At 41.8% G+C, this 22,021-nt stretch overlaps 2 protein-coding genes across 2 annotated transcripts in view; both read right to left on the bottom strand.

The window, feature by feature from the left end:
- Window positions 1–1,015: 1,015 nt before the first annotated feature.
- On the bottom strand, window positions 1,016–11,245 carry zgc:194209 (uncharacterized protein LOC570908 homolog). Its single transcript, XM_042079501.1, has 9 exons — window positions 11,075–11,245; window positions 10,286–10,381; window positions 9,112–9,233; window positions 8,000–8,098; window positions 5,750–5,902; window positions 4,497–4,609; window positions 3,075–3,235; window positions 2,580–2,778; window positions 1,016–2,048 (listed from the first exon to the last, which is right to left on the bottom strand). Coding segments are annotated over exons 1-9 (1,152 nt in total). The 5' UTR covers window positions 11,077–11,245; the 3' UTR covers window positions 1,016–1,841.
- Window positions 11,246–15,650: 4,405 nt separating this feature from the next.
- rassf3 (Ras association domain family member 3) overlaps window positions 15,651–22,021 on the bottom strand; it is an 88,398-nt gene continuing 82,027 nt past the window's right edge. Inside the window, 2 exon segments of the mRNA XM_042078110.1 lie at window positions 15,651–18,846; window positions 19,062–19,177. Coding sequence (XP_041934044.1) covers window positions 18,700–18,846; window positions 19,062–19,177 — 263 coding nt within the window. The 3' untranslated portion in view covers window positions 15,651–18,699.

Genomic DNA, 22,021 nt, shown 5'->3' with positions numbered 1-22,021 from the left:
GCAATGTATTGTCCATGGCATAGAGGAAGATGGGAAATTCACAATTTTCCCGCATTCACTAACATAAACATACTGTGCTGTCCGATTATTGTTTTAGACAAAAATTGTGCAAAGTAAAGGGGCATCATACAGGCCCCTCTGATTGGACAGACAGTATATCAGTCAACCCCTGGGCAAGTCTGAAACCAGTCTGAAATAAGCCAAAGGAATTCACTCTTTGAAAATAAAAGAATGTTCCTCAACAATGCAAGATTCTAAAATTCCATGTTAAGTTAGATGGGGTCAGATATTGATATTATGGGGTCACCAATTGAAATATAAAAATGTGAAAATAAATTCTGTTGCAATTAGTTTTGGGTCAGACCTTTGCCTGGACTATTAGCTCCGTTGTGGTATTTATACAAATTAACTATACGTAATTACATTATGCCCTGTTTGCCCATGTTAACAAACAATTTCAAAAAAACTTATAATACATTTTTTGTTTGTCTTGATGTAAGTAATCAACTCAGTAATTTTCATGGTGATATGTGAAGGGTAATTTTTTCCCCCTATTCACGTGAGAAAAATACTGTATAGGCGCATGAATAGGGTATATTTGGGTCTTTTTCGAAACTTTCCCCTATCGGGATTCTTCGGGGCTTTTTTCCCTTACTCAGGACATATTGAGGATTCAAAATCAGTTAAGTTTGCTTGTGTTGCAATTTGTTCAACCTTGACCCCTATTTTGGCTTAAAATGACTGGACTATAGTGGCAACCTGGCAATCCGGAGCAGATAGCTACTGACGCAGCCATGCAGAACAGTGAAACACTGCAAAGTCATAATATTCCTAATATCCACATAAGGTGGCACAATAAGACAAGTCTATTTTGATCACTGACCGTGTCTGACATGGGGCAAGCAATTCCAGAGTACAATACATGACAAACTTGAAACAGTCTCATAACAATACATCCAGTTTAACCACTGATTTAGTCTTTAATATTGAACATTTGGAGATAAATGAAGAGATACAGCTCTGAACAGATACAGCTCTGGAAAAAACAAAGCGACCACTGACATTAACAGTCATATTCAAATTGTCCGTCAACTCATTCAAATGTCACTCAGCAACCATAGGATGACATCAGAAAAATGTGCAGTGGTCTCTTAATTTTTTCCAGAGCTGTATATTAATTTTCCTTCTTAGAAATCCACCATGTCTCAGTTGAAAGCTTCAGTTAAACAGCTGTTGGCTTAAATCACATTACACATACACAGTCAATCTGTGACAATCAAATGGATAAATCCATGTAAAGAAAGGCCATGTACTGTATGTGGGTCACTCTTCCTCTTGACCAGTGAAGATGACCAGTTTAGCTCTGTTCTGTCAACAGGCTCATCTTCTCTTTACTTTTCATAGTGCAATACATTTCCGTGGATCATTGATTCAAAAACATAAAAAGCATTAAAAAAAAAACAAAATCCTCAAAATGCTGGGCAAATGTGTGGCAAACATGTAGTGGCACATTCTAACCACAGGAGGTCAGTACAACCCCATAGAATAGAGATAAAATACACATTTCTGTTGAACAGTGAATCACACTTTACAGTTAAGAGGGGAGTCCAGTAGGCAGTCCTTGATTTCACCTGTAGAGTTTGCACTGGATGACTTCACAGTGGCCATTGTGTTACTCTATCTTGATGCATCTGTTAATGTCGGGAAAAAGATAAAACCACACTCTGACACACACACAATCACCATCCCAACACTGACACAAATAAACACACACACACACAATCACTAGCATCAGTCCATCTTCATCATTGGCGTCCATTCATCCGGTCTCCTCCTCCCCCTTAGCTCCACTGCTCCAGCACAGGTAAGAACGGCAGGTCAGTGCTGCCCAGGTAGTACCGCCCTCCGTGCTGGAACACGTCGCTGATGGCCCAGGTGAGGGTTCCGTTCGGGTCATGCAGACTGTCCAGAACCTCCGCGTTTGGACCCAGCTCCAGAACCAGGCCGTATTTGGGCAGCAGCATGTTATACAAGCTCAGAGGAACCAGCTGGGGGATCAAAGAGAATGGAGAGAGTCAGCACTGAGAGCCAATTACAGGCTTGCATCATCCAAACAGGGAGAGACGGCCATGCCTTGTAGTGCTACAGGCCGTACATTTCATCATTTACCTGCTCAGTCAAGTGTCACCATCTTCAAAAGGGAGGCCCGTAATAGTGTGTTGTTGATGGTTATTAGTTACCATGACTGACTACATTCTTCCAAAAGTGCAACATTATTATAGTGGATGGAATCCACTATCTTGAAATCTCCTGGCTGCTTCTTATTATAACCTTTTCTTTTTATCTTTTCAAGAATGAATGCGACTCTAACCGCTTAACTTACAGACATGTTGAAATAACCGTTGTGTAGGTCTGGAGTCTGGAGAATCCCAAATATACAAACACACAATATACTCCTTTGCACTGTAGCTTGACTGTTATTCCTCATTTCCTCATCTCAAGTCGCTTCAGATAAACGCATCTGCTAAATGAATACATGTGAATTTACATGGACTGGAGGGGAGAAAGTTGCATCCTACCTTAGTCATGAAGCGCTTGACCGCGGGGTAGGGTCCGATGAGGTCCAGGAAAGGGGGCATGACTCGCCCACGGAAACGGATGGTGGTGATGCCCACCAGAAACGTGCCCCGGTCGCTAAGGCGGATGTTGTCAGGGTAACCGGGCATGTTGCTCATGAGGATGTCCTTGGTGCCGGCCTGAGGTCCCTTTAGCCAGTACCTGAGGAAGGGTACGTTTGCATCCTACGATCATCACTAGAGCCTTTAAAGCAGGGGTTTTCAACCACTTGTGGTCCGTGAGGACATTGCTGGTGGTCCCTGACCATGGATTCAGTAATGTAGCTGCAATGTGGGAATCAGTATTTTTATTCAGTGGTGGTCCTGGGGTTACGTAATTAGTCAGAATGGTGGTCCCTGGTCAACAATTAGTTGAAAACCCCTGCTTTAAGGCAACACGATGTAGTATAATTATTTTACCTCAAAATAATGAGGTCCGTCACCCTGAGTGACCCTCACCTGAGGATGCGCCCGATGCTGGTCTCGGCCATCATGATGAAATCCTCATCGGGGGAGAGGGCGATGCCGTTGGGCATGTAGAGAGAGTCCAGCAGGGTCTGGACCCGACCCGTCTCAGGCTCGTACGACAGGAGGCGGCCCAGGTGGTTCGTCTCAATCACCTGTGGGTTAGAATCACCACCATCATCATCCTCATCTGGTCCAGACGTGGACATCAACTGACTGAAATCACATTCAGTTCTGCATGTGTTATATGTGTTTCCGAGATGCTGTTTACTATACTACAAAAGCAATATCTTTCTATCTGGTATGAACGATTACACATTTTTGTTACTGCATGCAAAGTCAAAGTTACTGATATCAGATGCAAGTCACTTCTGAGATGGTGTTCTTTGCTGTACTACAAGTGCAATATTATTCTACATGGCATAAACGATAGGAATTTTTTTTTACAGCACATCACCAACTAAACTGCCAAAAGACTCAGTTAGCTGTTGTGTGTTTTTCAAAGACTTTTGCCATTAACTAACTATTTGTACACCAAAACTCATTACTGGTATTTCTCATTAAAGGCTCTCTCGTTCTGCTAATGTGTTAAATAAAAAAACAACGTGGGCATTCAGAAATGTAGCTGAAAAATAAATGACATTATTGAGAAATGAAGAGCATTCTCTGGAGGCTTGTGAAAAGCTAGAGTGTTCCCAAGTGTTCTGGAACTGATTTGGGAACAGTGTATCCAGGCAACAACACAGGTCCTATTATCCATGTGAAAATACCTCTTTTACCTCGCTTCCCTCCTCTCTCTTTTCAGATGACCCTCTTCTATCACTGTACTCCTCAAACTGTCCACACACACTCACCCCCCCCCTCTCTTTCTCTTTCTCTCTCTCTCTCTCACACGCACACACACAAACGAATGGCAAGCAAATGTATTCAAATAAAAGCTGAAGGCTAAAAATTTCAACCACTTACAAAGAGCATGTATCCAAATGAAACTACTTCTGCACTTTTGGTAATGTCCATGGACCCTACCACCAGATCTATCAGCAGTGATGTCCTCTTGCTACACTCCCACCAGTGAAACAGTAGTTGCAAAAGCAAATAAAAGCACAAACTAACAACTTCACACTGTGTTGCTTCAGTGATATTACCTATGATACAATCACTGTGTGATTGTTTTGAAAACATTTGGGCCCAGTCGGTAAAAGCAGTGTAGGCCATATGTTAGACATCACTTGTGTTCAGCTAAATTTATAGCTAAAGTTATTGCTTGTAGTCTACTATCTTCTGCTGTGAGCAGATGGATAGCTAATATTATTGTTGAAAATCTCCTGTATTTTGGCATGTGATCTGAGGAAATCTCTCTTATTTACAAAGCTAAATGTTCACAGTTTGTCCATTTGTTTGTTTGTCTTTACTCACCTCCAACTTGACATGCCTTCTTCCCCACCGACTGCTGGAGTCTGTGAAGAAAATGGTTCCATTCCGAGAGAGTTCCAGACCGTTCAGGAACGCGAATGGGATTCCGTCACAGCCTATGTTCAACACAATGCAAAACAAGAAAAGGACAACATGAGAAAAGAACCAATTCCTATTACTGTAAAGCACGTCACAATATATCATTCACAAAATTAGAATACAGTAGATCTTGGCTATAGCCTAGAAATCTAGACGCACCCTATCGGCAGCAAATTACATTTGCTTCCAGGGCTAGTCTAGTAACTCTCCGTTGGCTTGTGAGCTCGAAAAATTAAACTTCTATCAGGCCAATCAAATCGTGTATAGAGTCGTTAGGCGGGCTTAACATAATGATCGATGGCACTGGCAGAGTTGCAACGGTTTGGCTTGAATTCCCTGCTACTTGAAAACAAATAAGATGGATGTTGCTGTTGGCCAACAGTGTGACACGAGTTAAGCTTGTTTTAAGCTGGCAAAAGTTTGAACTAGCCAACTAGCTCCGCTGGTGGGAAAACGCTGTCCTATTGCGTGCTGAGGGAATTTGAAAGACAACCGAATATCCCGCCCCTCGGACTGAGCACTGCGAACGGTGAGTGCCCAGACCCTACATTTTAATGTGGGTCTGGCTGGTCAGGCTATCTTGGCTATGCAGCAATAACAAAATATTAGTGCATTCCTGGATCTACATCATGCTTCCTGCCAGGACTTTTGCCATGGTGCAAAGGACCCTAGGGTGAAATTACTCCGAACCATCGCTTTAAATGAGGTGTGTGTGGAGGGTCACTAACATGTGGTATAAATTTTATTCCACAATTACTCTCTCTCTTAAAGGTGCTGTAAGTGATGTTGGGTAACTTCACTTCTGTTGACGTTCAAACAAAACAGAGAGCTAGCTTGCTACTCCCTCCCCCTCCCACCCGTGCAATTGAAACTCTCCTAAACATGCATCTCGTTGGTGATTGGCTGGTACAGTTTGTTATGTTTTTATGGTCCAGACTGGACCACATTGTTTTTGTTGCCATTTTTGGAGCCTGGGCTGCCTACAGAGACCACATTTGTACAAGTTTTTACAGCGTATGCTGATGGTAAGGTGTTGTTTGCTGTATGTGACAAAAAATGTTTCATCTTAGAAACCATGTGACATCGCTTAGAGCACCTTTAAGAGGTGTGTGTGTGTGTGTGTGTGTGTCTGGTGCACGACCACTAGGGTCCCTCACCTTGTTTGTTGGACAGTAGCAGCGCTTTCTCTCCGTTCCTGGGGTCCACCCTGAACAAGCCAAGGTAGGAGTCAGCCACGATCAGCTGACCGCTGCCATCCAGTCGCACACCGTGGGGTCGACCACACACTGGCTCATAGTCCATACTGCTGCCTGTACACAGAACCGCATGCGACCAGTTTTAATATAAAGCAACTCTACATTATAAACAAACAAACAAACAAATGAATAAAAAAGTAAATGAATAAAAATACTTCACTTTTTTGTGCGTTTTACAAAAATAAATCAATGAAGAGCATAGGAATAATTCAGAATACTTCAAAAAGTTAAATTTCCTTTTTTTTCTCAACATTTTTGTCATCATCTGAGTTTCATATCAACAACTTTGGGTACCAGAGATTGCCTATTACTATTTACAGTCTGCTCTGCTTACTGCCTATATTAGCCATCTGCTCTGTTCCTCTGTTCCGTGTGTGTGTCTCCGTCCGTGTCCTCCTAATCCACCTGCTCTGCTCCAGTTGTGTGTGTGTCCATGTAGATGTCCTAATCCACCTGCTGTGCTCCAGGTGTGTGTGTGTGTGTCCGTGTGTCTGTGTGTCCATGTGTGTGTGTGTCCATGTAGATGTCCTAATCCACCTGCTGTGCTCCAGGTGTGTGTCTGTGTGTGTGAGTGTGCTCTAGGTAAACCAATGCAAATCGCCAGGAAACACTTGTCATGTCTGCACCAGATGGCCTGACTCTGCTAAACGATACGTAGGCAAATCCTGCCATTTTAACTGACATTTAAGACACCATCTCGATCTCTATCTAACCGAATGTACTGTTCCTTTTCCTGCTCCTGTCGGGTTACACGTCTGTGAGTGACACTCAGAAATACTACGCAATTAATCAAATCATCATGACTTCCAACAATTATGAAAACATCATAATCAAAATATAATGATTATTTTGCAACAATTCTCTGGTTTTGTTGGGTAATAAATCCAGTGAACCCTGTTGCTTGAAAACAAAAATGGATGATGTGCCCAAAATCAATGAGTAAATGTTTTGAATAATTGTGATTTCTATATTGGCCAAAATAATCATGGTTTAACTGGTCATTGAATTTTTGTCTATGATGACCTGCCAATATTGATAATTTGAGATCTGCAATAGTCCTTGCAGACACCATAAACATCCAATCCTATATTTACAGTATTTAATGTGCTGAGGATCATGCCATAGTTGATCATGACAACTTACTATGTTATATATGTTTACTTTTACTGTTACATATAAAATCTTTGAATTTGTCTTTTAGTAAATGTCCAGTTTGTAATTGCAACTACAAGTTCTTCAAATCACATTTCTGGCAAAATGCTATTCATCTAACTGAAATACTATTGCTCATCACTTGATAATTTCTTTGCTCCCATTACAACCCAGTGGGATGGAACAACTTCTTAAAACCATATTTATAGAAAGAAGCCTAATTTCACAGCTTTTTTTCCAACGGGCTAGCAGCGACCAGTATGGATTAGGCGGTGATAAAGACATCGACAGACAACCTCTTGGAGGTGTCAGGGTCTCAGCCACAGAGCCGCATGATGCTTTGTGAATCACCTGACTGTGTCTAATACAGCCTGGCGGCAGCACAAAGGGACTCGCTCTGGCCAAGATACAAGCTTCAAGCCCCAAACCTTCATCAAAAAAGAAAGAGCGAGGGAGAGAGAGAAGAGAGAGAGATGAAAAAGAGAGGGAGACAGATAGAGAGAGATGGAGAGGAGAGAGAGGGAGAGACAAACAGACAGAGAAAGAAAGAAAGAAAGAGATAGAGAGTAAGATGGAGAAAGAGAGAGAGAGAGAGAGAGTAAAGGTGAATCTTCTGAAAGGTAAATCTTCCCCACAACAGAGTTATCGCTCAGAATCTACTAATTAGAACTAATCTGTGCCTCAACTGAGTACTAAATTACCCATCCTCCACACTGACAAATATGCTTTAGGGAAGTGTGTGTATGTGTGTGCGTGTGTGTGTCAGTGTGAGGTGTTTTTTTTTATTTTGACCATGTGTGTGCATTCTGTGTACAGAAATATGTTTCTATATGTGTGCACTTCTCCATATGACACAATAGAGTTATGTCTGTCTGTGACTGAGGATGAGTAGTTAAAGTATATTATATGAGGTGTGCAAGATGATATAAAGTGTGTGTGTGTGTGTGTGTGTGTGTGTGTGTAAAAGTTTGCAGAGGTGTTTTTGTTTGTAATGCTGACCGCATTCAGGGATGTTTTGTCCCATCTGCGTGATGAATGTCAGAGTGTCCTGATGAATCCTCCACAGTTTCCCATCCACTGTCCCGGTATAAAGATTCCCTACGAGGAAAACATAGAGCGGGCACTCATTACACAACAGGCAGCAAGCAGGCAGGAATAAAAAATAACTGCATTCATGGTGGTACCAAAGATCCTTTAGAACGCTTTCTCAACTGTCTCCGGTGGTCCGTCGTCACTGTATATATATATCTATGGTTGTCACCGGTGTGACGTATGTTGGAAATTGAACGTTCTGAGGCAGGGATCACATTGGCCAGAGGCAAGCGTAACGCAACGCTCAGACCATAATAAGTTATATCTCGTTCCTATGGTAACACAAATGGTTTGCCTTAACTGACAATTGAATACGCTCGTGTTGCGCTTTGAAAGTTGAACTAAGTTCAACGCTCAGCTTGTTCAATGCGTTACGCCAGCGCTGCCACCGTTCCGCTGCCGAACCATAGAGAACAATAGGAAACCTGCCACTTGCCGCTGGTCAATGTTATTCCCGCCTAAATAATATCTGGGTTCATTGAATTGCTTATAGATATCTCTAGGACTCTGAATTGGATATGGAATTTTAGAATCTTACATTGTTGCGGAACAGAATCTTCAGTTAGAATGTTCAAAACTCCCCTGCTGAGAGGTTCATAGACAGTCTATGGGGAGGTTAAGTCAAAGATCCTTGATTAATAGCTCCGCTTTAACCCTCTCTGGTTAAGTTGTTCTGTCATCACACAGATGCATTGTAACTCTGCAGCTCTGAGAATACTTAGGAATATCCTTTAGCATTTTTAATGGATATTCAAACATTTAAGGGTCGTTAAAACCAGGAACAATAACTATAAAAACTGTAACTATAACTGAGCATCCAGACTGACCAATGATAAGTCTTTCCTCATGTTGATGAATGTGATGCTTAAAATTCAATTCAATAAATATAATAAATAATGTGAATGTGATAGAGAATGAGAGAGAAAAACACAGACAGACCACCTAACCAATACAGAGAGGGAAGAACAGCGACGCACTTGCCCACACATGCAAACAGAAACACACACACACATACACACCATCTTGGTCAGCAGTAAAGGACTCAGGCCCCCTCAGTTGTCCAGCGAAGAGCTGGCGTCCCCTCTGGAGTCGAGTGTTGACAGCCAGGGGCCCCTCCAACGAGGGTGGGGGCCCCTCAAATCTGAACCAAAACAAAGCGATCAGATAATCCAATCAACAACCGTTGTAAACATTGCCTCATCAGAGATAAATGTTTAATCACTGACTCACTCATTCTCCATTTGATCATTAGCAATACTAGTGCCAAAAGAGAAGATGAGCAGACCGCTGGGTTAGGGATAAAGTCTATCTCTAGGCTACACGCCTTACAGAAGATGGAGTAGATGGTGGTATGAAGATAGAATGTAGGCTTCCAATCCCCAAGAAAATCATAACCTGAGTCTGAGATCTGAGTCTGTATACTTACAGTTTGGAAGATGTTATTTCATTGTACAGGCTATAGATAGGCTTGCAACACATTCTCTTTGTTATTGAATTGTCTATTGAGCTGCCTCACCAAATGGTTAAAATAGGAAAATAAAAAAACTTAGCCTTTGCCTTTCCAAGTAACTGACTAAACTGATATGTTAAATAAATCCATATTACAGTAACATGCTAAAATGTTTGAAATATAACACAATAAAAAAAGGGCAAAAGAGAGGAAGTCCTGTGTTCCTATAGTAGGGCTATATATGACCTTTGAACCCAGCCTATGGCTGACCTCCCTGAACTCAACATTTAACAAGTAGCCTAGGTTACCTCTGCATTATAGTATATATAAGTATATTTTGATCCTGTGAGGGAAATTTGGTCTCTGCATTTAACCCAATCCGTGAATTAGTGAAACATAGCACACAGTGAGGTGAAGCACACACTAATCCCGGCGCAGTGAGCTGCCTGCAACCACAGCCGCGCTCGGGGAGCAGTGAGGGGTTAGGAGCCTTGCTCAAGGGCACTTCAGCCGTGGCCCACTGGTCGGGGCTCGAACCGGCAACCCTCCGGTTACAAGTCCAGAGTGCTAACCAGTGGGCCACGGCTGCCCCAAAATGGGATTAGATATTAATCCATGTAACCAAACCTTAATTATAAAAGATGTGTCCAAACTCGTCCAAAGGTTTGTCAGAGTACTGGTGAATAAAATGTAAGTTATTCTTGTTCTTATTTGCCACCAATCTTTTTTCCCTGTGGACTTACATGTATGGTTCCGGATCAATAGGAGAGGGTATGAGAAAGAGTCCAACCGCGACGGCCAGAAATGCCACCGCCACTGCTACAGCCCAGCGTCCAGCCCTGTTCACACACACACATATTATGCTCGCTCATAATCGGGTTCCAGCATTATATTAAGTAGATCTGTGCAAGACTTTCTCTCAAACTGAATTCGTATCTAGCATGAACTTAATAGTTCCGATAGCGTGTAGGCCTATACACCGAATCTATGAGTGGAAAAATGACAGGGGATTGAAGAGGACGCAATTAGGTAATCCATATTTCCTAGCAGTGTAATACATTCTGGGGATTTCTGCCCCTGGGGAATTGCTCTTCTTCCAATACAGGCGCCTTACTTAAAGGATGATCCCCCTCTCCAGATGCAGGATCATGTGTAGGCCGTACAGGCACGCTCTGAATAACAATTACTAATATTAGTTTTTAGGATAACATTAATAAACATGTGCAATGTGAATTTGCCAAGCACGCATCATGTCAAAAATCGACAAGCATATGCATGATCCGGTTTATGTTCAAGAACTGGAAAGCAAAAGGCTGGGCAGATTTAATAATATTTCCCATTTCAGACAAAGACAATAATTCATTTTCATAACGTGGGTACCCAACACAGTTGTCCTCTTACGCAAGCACGCTCAATGCAGATCATACAGTACAACCAGAGAATGTCTAATAATCCGTAGACGGGCTCTCGTAAACTTCCCGCCGCGTCTCGACCCCGCTTATTTAACTAGTCAACAACGCCGTCAAACTTACATAATTTCTTCTCTAAAACCTGGTCGTCCTCACTCCTGTTCGGCAGGTTCGTCTGGCGTCTGACAGTCTACACCGGCGGTGGTCTGGTGGCCATGCAAAAGTTGAACTCTGTTCTAGCCAGTGGTTCACTGGTTCTAGCTAACTTGCCGTCTTTCGCACCGGGGGTGGGGGTGAGAAGATCTAGTCGTGGGAGGGGCCGAGTCATTTCACTGTTTGAAGACATTAAGAAAGAGAGTTCACCTAGAGGACAAGAAAATGAACTAAAACAGATTGCCGTGGAAACGACTGGCGTCGCCAATACGGACATTATCTTCAATTTATGGTGCGCTTGCAGAAAGCAGGGGCAATGTTTAAAGATAAAAAATATTTCTGGATCAATGGCGTCCAATTCAGGGATAGATAGATTAACACATTTATGTCATTTCTTAAATATATGAGTAGCCTATCTTCTTCTATGCAATGAGGGCAAACCCGAATAACTCGTCTTTCCTTTTGGGTAAATTAGTCATGTTTTATGTTGGCCTACACTTTGACATTTTTAGTGCACAAAATGCCTATGGACATCATAGTGCAATTCTGTGAGAAATTAACACGACCTGAGAATAAAGAATAATAGAATCGTTGAAACAGCGGAATTTATTATTATGCCTAAACCAAAAAATAATGGACAGAAAATTCTATTTTTTTTTTTTAAATCTGAAGTCTCAATTAGGCCCTTTAACAAAATATAAAAAAAATAAATAACAAAAATAATTTGCAAGTGTGTTTTTTTGTTTATATATTTGATACTTTGGGCATTACACACAATTTTTGTTTGTATCATATTTGATACTTTGGGCATTACACACAATTTGGGCAATAACAAGAACTTTGCCATCTCTAAGATCTTTGGATATCCATAACATTCAAATCTTTCTTTCTTTAAACAGCTGGCTTTTTCATCCTTTTCTTTCATTTTGAACTTCAAAAACTCTTTCTTTGTATAACATCTGCATCTTTGAACGTTGAAACAACAGTCTTTTCTTTCCTTTACTTTGCCAAATGGTAAGCAAGGAAACAGTTCCTGTATTTGTTTAGGCAGAGGTGGACATTGCATTTTACACCGAACACATAGGAGAAGTGAGGAGTTTCTTTGCAGTGCTTGCACCTTTGTCGTGCCCAGGATGGGAAGTGGTCAACCCCATCTCTCCCAGCATCTGGAGGAACACTGCATAGTGGCCTCTTCCATGGTGGGAACACATTTTGTGATGGTGAGGAGTGTGGCGAAGGGGAATGTGATGGAGAGGAGTGTGGCGAAGGGGAATTTGATGGAGAGGAGTGTGGCGAAGAGGAATGTGATGGAGAGGACAGTGGCCTACCAAGTACCATCTCCTGATTTTCAAACTGTATTTGTACAGGGCAGAGAGCATATCCAAAACCTCAACACCACCCATAAATTTGTTGTAGGTCTCCACAAGGGCTGTTCTGGGAACCATAACGTATACGTCTTCTGATCCCAGTGTTTCACCTGACCTTGGGGAGTGATGTCCAAAAGTCCAATTTATATCTTCCACTTCATCATCTGTCTCTACAAGGCCCTGTATGTCACAAATTGCCATCAAGGAAATTCAGGACATATTCAGTAGAGAACTTCCATTTAGCCTTTTCCCTTTTAGCCATCTATAAATTAGCCATAGATATTTATGAATTATGAATAAGAGTTATTTGTTGTGAATATCACATTTCAATCTGTAAATTGTGTAATTGATTCATTAAAACACTGTATTATGGACTATGGAAGACATAATATATAACATCCAGAAAAAAATAACTATGCCCATTGAAAGATTTACCACTAAATACCTGCTGTATCAATTGTGATACAAACATTTTCTGCTCGATTTTACACCAAACTACATTTTACAATTTTTGGAAATTTTAAGTTTTTTGAACAAAGTCATTTTTAATCTTAAAATATTGATAAATATGTAAAGGTAAATCTCACCATAAAATTATCAAATTACCAATATCCTTGACCTTTACATAATCGGCAGGGTACTAATGAGATTCCACCATTTTGAATTTTAACAAACTACATGTCAGAATTGTTGTAGTGCAAAAGGTATCCAACAGGGGGCAGAGGACAAGTAATAGATTGTATACGCAGGGTTTTATGCAACGTTTATATCTCATGGTGATGCAATGGGTCTCAGAAATGCATGTCTCAAATATGATACGCACGGCATTAAATTATGAAAAATAAATAATTACATGCCAGCAAAAAAGTTGGAACTGGAGCAGGTTTACCACGTGTTTCACATCTTCTTTTGACAACAGGCTATGTGGGAACTGAGCAGTTGCTGGAGTTTTGAGAATGATATTATTTAGGCCTACCATAGATGAAGAAAAAAAATCCCAAATTCTTCAGTTTCACGTTGAGGAGCATTATTCTTAATATCGCTGCATTTTGCCCACACAAGTTTTCAGTGATGAATGCCTCCACCACATTTTTAATTATAAGACATCCTGCCTCTCTGGGATGCTCTTTTATATGCCCGGTCATGGTGCCAGTTAACATAATTAGTTGTGAAATGTTCATCCTTGTGTTTTCTTGCATTACACAACTTTTCCAACTTTTTGAAATGTGTTGCTGGCATCAAATTATATATTTTGCACAAAATAATGACGTGTCAGTTTCAACATGATCAAAGTTGTTCCAACTTTTTTGGAAACAACAATGTATTCTTTGTCAATCTATGCCTCTTTTCCTGCATATTGGTACATGGTTTATTGCATGTTGCATACATATTTATATTTTATCTAGAGGGCTATTACCTTCAGTAGATAATTGTTTGAATTTGAGGGAATCTTTTAAAAAAAAAAAAAACTGTACTCTGCAGTTCTTTGTTGTACAATATAGGCCTGCTGAAACACAAAATACAAGAAAACACAGTATTAACATTTGAGCAAAATGTCAACTTTATTTAATGAACTCTGACCTTTGACACAAAAAGGCCACATTTTGGTAACATCTTAAAGTGAGTTACCTACAAAAATAAACCTGCATCAATCTGCACCGATATTCTGAAGAATAATACAGCGATATGAATGTCGCAAGCACTCCAGACAGAAGCAGAACGTCTCGATGCACCATCAACCAAGCCGACAGTACTCGAACCGATCAACATGCCAGAGGTGCAACATAGGCCAAACATGGGACATTATGACAAACAAGAGTCCTCAAACACACCGAAGACGCAAATAGTGGTCTCTCTCATTGCTAAGATGAAGCGGCACATTTGCGGTCTCCAGATAGCTTTTGCTATTTTTATTTATTTTTTTGGCAAAAAAACGACAAAGGTGAACCATTAGCAAACTAATTTATATCCATACTGATTCAAACCTATGGACAGTATAACTGGCCTACCGATTGCCTTAACAGCCATTGATTATGCATTATTCTACATAATGCATGCAATTATGTGTATGAGATTATCTTAGTAGTATAACCACATCAATAAACTTTATAAGGAACCACATTATAGTATCATAAAACAAAACAAAATAAAAAAGAAAACATTTCACAGTCTCACTTTAAATGACGAATCTAGCAGGATATTATGTTGCCATGAAAAAAAGTCAAGTTTCATTTAAAAAAAAAAAAAAAAAAAAAAAAAAAAAAAAAAACCTTCTGAAAAGACTTTTAAATCAATGAAAATATTTTTTTATCAAGGATAATTCTAATAATAATAAAGATACAGGCATTTTTGTAAATTTGAGCTAAACATGACAACAACAACCCAAACAGTATAAATCCCTGAATTAAAAAAAACAACATAAAGTGCCCATTATAAAAAGCTTTTTAAGATCGCTGGTTCTATATGCGCTAGCCGTGATGGTTTGCTAGACCTAAGGCTTAGATGAACCACATCTCAATAGTAATGGCTTGGCAAAAAAAAGCTACTTCACTCCTGCACTGACTTGCAATTCCAAATGATGTGAAACAGACCCAGTGTTTTAAATGTTATACTTATATATATTAAGGATATGCCCTTAGACAATGTCAATCTAAATATCCCTCAGTTTGATAAGGAGGGCTTTGACTGCTTGCACCAGGCAAAACAATTTTCTAAAATTAAGTTAATCTAGCTGTGTATATAATCTTTTCAATAGTATCTTTGGTTATAATATTATATATCAAAATAAACAAATAAAATAACATAACTAAAAGGTCATTCAAATAAATGGTTCATCACCTAATGTCACCAAGAGATTGTGATTCAGGACACCAAGACGCCATTACAACTGTCGTCCACAAGAGGTCCCTACAGCCCGATTCTAATCAAATCCTACAAGGAAAATCACCAATGCAGGTGATGCAAGACTTTAGAGTTCACAATGCTGTACCTATCCGAACTTCCTCATGCAGTACAAGCAGAAATAAACATAAACAAAAACAAAAATAAAACAAAAATACACATGTATATCAATTCCAGCCAGACACCCAAGGAGGTGTTCATAATAATTGGCCTCTTTGGATGCATCTACTGAAAATGTCCACTTTGAGATTGTCTACTCTTGTTTTTTGTTTTTTTTCCCCTCTATTCCAAAGTACACTTTTAGCTAGAGGCTTCTGCATAGCGAATAGGCTGAGTATCTACAGCACTTTGGAGCAGGTGTTTGGAGCGACAGTAAAGAAAAACAAAAACAAACAAACAAAAAACAGAGCAAACCTTCAAAAGTTCTTTAAACTGTCTTTACCCCCTACGGCCCCAAATGTTGGTATGTTCAATCGCTTTTACAGTCACAAAGCTCAGTATTTGGCAGCTGTGAGTTTGTGGAACCCTCCTGTGAGTTTATGGAACCCTCTGAACCAGTGGACGCAGTTGCGACACCACAGTGACCAGGACCTACGGTGACACGCTGACCTCCAGAAACAGGTTCTGTGTGGATAAGGTCCAGATCTGGTGAATTCTGGCCGCAGAAAGCCTGACCCAGTTCGGCCCAGTTCAGACTCACTGTGCTCTGGTACGGAGAGAGCGACAATGTGACCCTCATCACTTCCCGTCTCTCATGACCACGTACCCCCCGCTGTCTCCTGAACACACTCTTCAGCCTGGCGACCACGCCTGTGACAGATCCCTCTTTCTAACTTAGCAATGTAAATTCCAATGCTACATCCTCAGCCTAGCGCTGCATCCTTAGCATAGCGCCTAGCATTAAGGCCTGATACAGACCTCTCTTTCCCACTTAGCGATGTTAACGTCAATGCCATTCTTAACTTAGTGCCAAGAATCATGCCTGTTACAGACCTCTCTGTCCAATTTCGCAATGCAAATGTCAAGTCTACATCCCCAGCCTAGTGCCTATTGTCGGGCCTGTTACAGATCTCTCTTTCCAAGCAGAGTTAATGTCAATGTATGCTATGTAGCACTCGTTCCAACACAAACAAGGTCCAGACCTACACAAATCCACCAGCACAAAGACACTGGTCTGATAGGCTGTTATCACCAAAGATTCTAGAACAGAGCTCTAGAATCTTTGATTATCACTCTCTGCAGACCATCAGTCTCTACAGGCAGGGCCATCAGGAGGTAGGACACACGGGGGGAGAGGGAGAGAGAGAGGGAGGGAGAGAGAGAGAGAGAGAGAAAGAGAAAGAGAGAGGGAGGAGGAAGAGAGCGAGAGAAACAAAGAAGGAGGGAGGGAGCGAGAGAGACAAAGGAGGGAAGGAGAGAGAGAGTGAGGGAGGGAGAGAGAGAGAGAGTGAGGGAGAGAGGGGGCAGAGAGAGAACCAGAACAAAAAGGGAGATAATGGAGAGAAGAGAAAAATAGACAGTTTTAGAACAAGAGAGAACAAGAGGAGAGAGAGAGGGGGGGGGGGTGTAGACAGGAAGAGAGGAAGAGGAGAGAGGAACCCTGAATGCCTAAATGAGAGATGTCGAGCTAAACCACGTCACTCTGGTCCTGGGGCCGAACAAGCCCTTTGCCTCTCACTTCCTCAAAACCCTCAACTTCCTGTAATCCATTCTATTCTGCTGAGCAGCCTGACACACACACACACACACACACACACACACACACACACACGTCTATTCACACTCCTACAGCAACATCATATCACCATGCACTCTCAATGCTCAACACATATTACATACATCTCAATCTAAAGATCCATCCCATACACCATACATCTCTCACTGCTTTACCCAAACACGTCATGCTCAGTGAAGCACCACAAGTCTTCTTCAGTCATCTGAACACAAAAAACCACATTCGTTTCCAGCATCGAGTTCCCCCACTAGCAGCAAGGGTTAGTGGCCGTAGGTCATGTGACAAGCTCCAATGCAGGCTGCTTCTTTCTTACTCTTTCGTTATCTACTTCCACATCACTTCCCATCATTCTCTCTTTCTTTCTGGTCTTTCTTTATATCATTCTTTCCATTTCTTTCTAGATCACTCACACCATTGTGTTTTTTTGCATCCATCTCTCTATTCTCACAGTTCCCCTCTGTCTTACACATTCACATGCTTGTTATCAGTCTCTCCACCACATCCGGCCAAACACACTGACGGACTGCATCCCTGCGACTGACTCGAAGCCGGATGAAAGCCAGAACTGAGCCAGAGCTGAGCCAAAACTGAGCCGATGTGAAGGGCTGTCTCTGATGCTGCCTACAGCAGTGGGGCCTGGGTCCATTAAACTGAGCTACTCCTCTCAGACTGCACTGGGGCAAACACAACGATTAAGGTTGTGTGTGTGTGTGTGTGTGTGTGTGTGTGTGTGTGTGTGTGTGTGTGTGTGTGTGTGTGGTGATCTGTGTGACATGTCAATGAGGCACACACTACCTCTAGAGGGCAGTCTTCCCCTCCACCTGTGCAGGTGTGGCAGTCAGACAGAGGGACAGCCACACCTGTAAAAGACATGTACACAGACCCTGTCCCCTCCCTTCAACTACCTCATACTCCGGTTCTGTTCACCATTTTTGGTTTGTTGCTAAGCCTGTTTTGAAAGTGTAAAATAAGACTTTTTCAAAAACAAAACAAAAATAAAGACTAAAAGCTTCACCCACATAAATTAAAATAAGGAACAAAAATATTTACAATCTAATAGCATCCACCAATTAAATTAAAAAAAAAGAAGACAGAAAGTCTCATTCTCATTCACAAGTTTTAAGAGGTAACTTAAAAAAGAAAACATAAAACATAATAAAATAAAATACTGGAGAGAGTGACAGGCAGAGAAGAGCTGGAACAGTGCGAGAGAAGAAACAAGTGAATATGGCACCACTGATGCATTCTGGGAAAGCATGCCATATCTACTAGGAGACCTCTTCAAGTTCCCATGGTGCATTGGAGTTCCGAGTGAGGGTGAGGCCCGCAGTGAGTATCCACGACGACTCTTCTCTCCAGCGTTAAATCATCAGTCCAATCCATGCGAGGAAAACGACTTCAGAAAACACACATGCTGATCCATCTGTGTGTGTGTCACACCCCATGACAGAGTGTCTCTCCAAAACATCTCCTCTTCTAACGTCAGTCTCTCTCTCTCACTCTATTTCTCTCTCTATTCATCAGTCTCTTTACTTATTCCTCCTTCTCTCCCCATCCCTCTCTCTGTCTCTGTGGTGGTGGTGGGGGGCTATTTAGCCGGGCCCCACGGCCTTGAGCGCCTCTTCCAGTTTCTGCTTGTAGGTGTCGTAGCGGTGCGTGATGACCCGCAACTGGTCCTGCTCCTCCTTGTCCAGGATGCGCAGGAAGTTGTGCAGCTCAGGGATGGAGAAAGCATCCCACTACACACACAGAGAGAGAAGGGGTGTTATGTTAGTGTTATGTTATGATGTATATTGTGCTATGTTCATAGGCCTGTATACTAATGTTTACGTCCTGTAGTGTTATGTTATGATGTATATAGTGGTATGTTTATGTTCTGTAGTGTTATGATGTTCATGTGTTAGGACATGGACATATGTCCTGTGTATGGCCAGGGGCGGGCGGCAGGGCTCACCATGACCTCTCCAGTCTGTTGCTCTCGCAGGACGAAGCTCAGGGTGTCTGTGTTGGGACCCGCCAGCAACCGCAGGAACAATGGCTGCTCGTCCTCTGACAGCTTACAGATGTACACTACACACACAGGAGAAAAACACACACACACACACACACACACACACACACACACACACACGAGAATGAATGTGCATACACACACATAGGAGAAAAACACACACACACACACACACACACACACACACACGTGAGAATGAATGTGCATACACACACATACACACACAGGAGAAAACACAGACACACACACACACATGCTGCATGCACATAAAACAATGCCCACTGGAACAGCGGCTGGTACTACACTCTCTAAACACCTAAAAACTGTCATTCATAATGTGCGCACACACACACACAATTAACTGGTTAATCACAAACATATGGGAACATTAACACCCAGTCATTCATTCACAGGCCCACACTTCATAGAGAATACACACGCACACAGCCATGGGCATAATGTTTTCTCATGTTCATTCAACACACACACACACGTTTACAACACAGGTGTTGACATGACAACTTACACACCCTTACATACAAACTTTTCAACAAACACACACACACACACGTTTACAACACAGAGGTGGCCATGACAACATACACACCCTTACATACAAACTTCTCATCTGCAGGCTATAACCCAGTCAACTCAATGTGTCTAGCCACCCAAGAGTGGAACAAATGATGGATCACTGACATACGGTCACATTTTCACTCCTTTCTCTCAACCACACTCCTCCTCACACTCACACAAGACTGATTTGTTGTTCACACAAACAAGGACAAACACATTAACACACATGAATACAGATGCAAATGCATTCATGGAGATACACACACACACACACACACACACACACACACACACACACACACACACACAAAGCCACAAAAAAATTGGGAAGAGTGTCCCTCTTTCCTGACAAAGGCGCTTTAAGTTCAGTATGGCACCAGAACTAATCCCATAATTGAATTTCTCTAACTGACAGACAAAAATAATGGCAAACAGTTGTGGCAATTTCTCCCACTCTCTCTCTATCACACACACACACAATAATAATTCCACACTTCCCACCCAGTCTGATTAAGACCTTCCCTCAACTTCTCCGGAGCACACAAACAAACAATACATCAAACCGATGTAAAAAAACGTAAACCGTAAACGTAAAACTGAAAAGCTGAACTAAAAACCGGTTAAAACAGAATGGCTGCACTGTTGTGGGCAGGCAAATGTCTGAGACGGGCCGAGTTATGCAGCATATAAAACAGTTTTACAAAGAAGTTAACACATCCGTAAAACTATAGAAGAAGTTACAACACCAGCCAGCAATGACTTCATAAGGCACAAACACACCCCAAGTCAACATCAAGGCAACATATTAATAGTGTCGCGAGAGACACTTAAAAAAAACATTAATGGGGAGACGCTTATTAATGTGTGTGTGTGAGATTTTTTTTCTCTCTTTAATGATCTTTTTATATAACTCTTTTGTTCCTAGATCACAGGACACACACACACACACACACACACACACACAGAGTGGCTGAGTCATTAGCTCGTACGGTATGCTTCTTCATATGGAAAGCGTCACTCCCCCACAGTAAACTCGCACACAAACTGAAACTCTGCCATGGTTCTTTGGAAACACACACACACACACCCTAATCACCAAGTTATTTACCCAACATGCAGCAGAAATGTGTTTATCAGTCTCTGAAGCTGGAGTCTCATACCATTGATTGACTAGAGAAGATTACTGACTACACCATTATTGGCCATGTCACAATATTCTATTTCATGTGCTGACCCCAGCATACCCCCAACACACACACACAATCAAGGAACCCTTCATCATGCAATTCAATATGTTGCCTAACCAACTGCAGTCTCAAACATTCCACAAGTATGCTCCTAGCGTGACTCAAGAAAGGTTGCACTAATCAGCTGAAGGGAGTTCCGTCTCAAACATTAAACAGACTACTAGTACTACTACTAGTGCGACTCAAGGCAAAGCACTGGTGTTAACTTCTGCCAGTTACTTTCAGAGAGCCAACCGATACAAATGTGATCCAATAAAAGGCAAGGCACTGCTGTTGTGCTAGTTGTTTAAGGGAGTTCAACCTCCAATGAGTACTAGTCTGATTCAGAGGGGAAGGCACTGGTCTAAGTTGTGCTAGTTATTTTAAGGGACCTCAACCTAAACAGATACTAGTGTGGTTAAAAAAAGACAAGCCATTGTAAGCTGTGTGTGTAAGTTAATGAAGGGAGTCTTGTCTCACCTCCACCTGAGAACTGCACCCCCATCCTCCCAAGCCACCTCTCACACACACCTCCCTCCCTACCTACCTGACTCCACTCAACCTGTGATAACCCACACCTGCCTGCCTCACCTGTATGTGCCAATTAGGCAGGGGCGGAGCCTTCTCAGGTGTAGAGAGAAGCTCCACCTCCTCACACTGGCCTTGCACCCTCTCTGTGTAAGTAACGGAGAAGTATTCTCAGCACACCAACGAACACATTGGCTAGAAAAGGAAATTAGGTTATATGCACAGACTTATAAAACACAAGGAATGTTACATGTCTGAAGTAGTAAATCCCCATTCTCTTTCCACAACACAGGGACACATACTGTACACACAAACATGTTGTTTTAGCGATAAAGTCCCTGCAGCATTTCCTCTCTTTGGTGTTCTGTTGGGGCAGCTGTGGCCTACCGGTTAGCGCTTCGGACTTGTGTGTTTCACTAATTCACGGATTGGGACAAATGCAGAGACCAAATTTCCCACATGGGATCAGTATACTTATACTCCAGCTTGAGTGTGTGTGTGTGTGTGTGTGTGTGTGTGTGTGTGTGTGTGTGTGTGTGTGTGTGTGTGTGTGTGTGTGGTAACAGAGTGAGT

This window comes from Alosa sapidissima, chromosome 22 (genome assembly GCF_018492685.1).
Source record: "Alosa sapidissima isolate fAloSap1 chromosome 22, fAloSap1.pri, whole genome shotgun sequence".
NCBI classification, from domain to species: domain Eukaryota; kingdom Metazoa; phylum Chordata; class Actinopteri; order Clupeiformes; family Clupeidae; genus Alosa; species Alosa sapidissima.
The sequence above is the reverse complement of the archived record's forward strand: the minus strand, read 5'-3'. Positions and strand labels throughout refer to the sequence as shown.

Bases quoted from the DNA above. Each gene is read 5' to 3' on its own strand.
- zgc:194209 (XM_042079501.1), bottom strand. The intron at 2,779-3,074 runs GTGAGGGTCACT...ACCCTTCCTCAG, and splicing joins AGCATCGGGCGCATCCTCAG to GTACTGGCTAAAGGGACCTC. The intron at 2,049-2,579 runs GTAGGATGCAAC...TTGATCCCCCAG, and splicing joins TCAAGCGCTTCATGACTAAG to CTGGTTCCTCTGAGCTTGTA.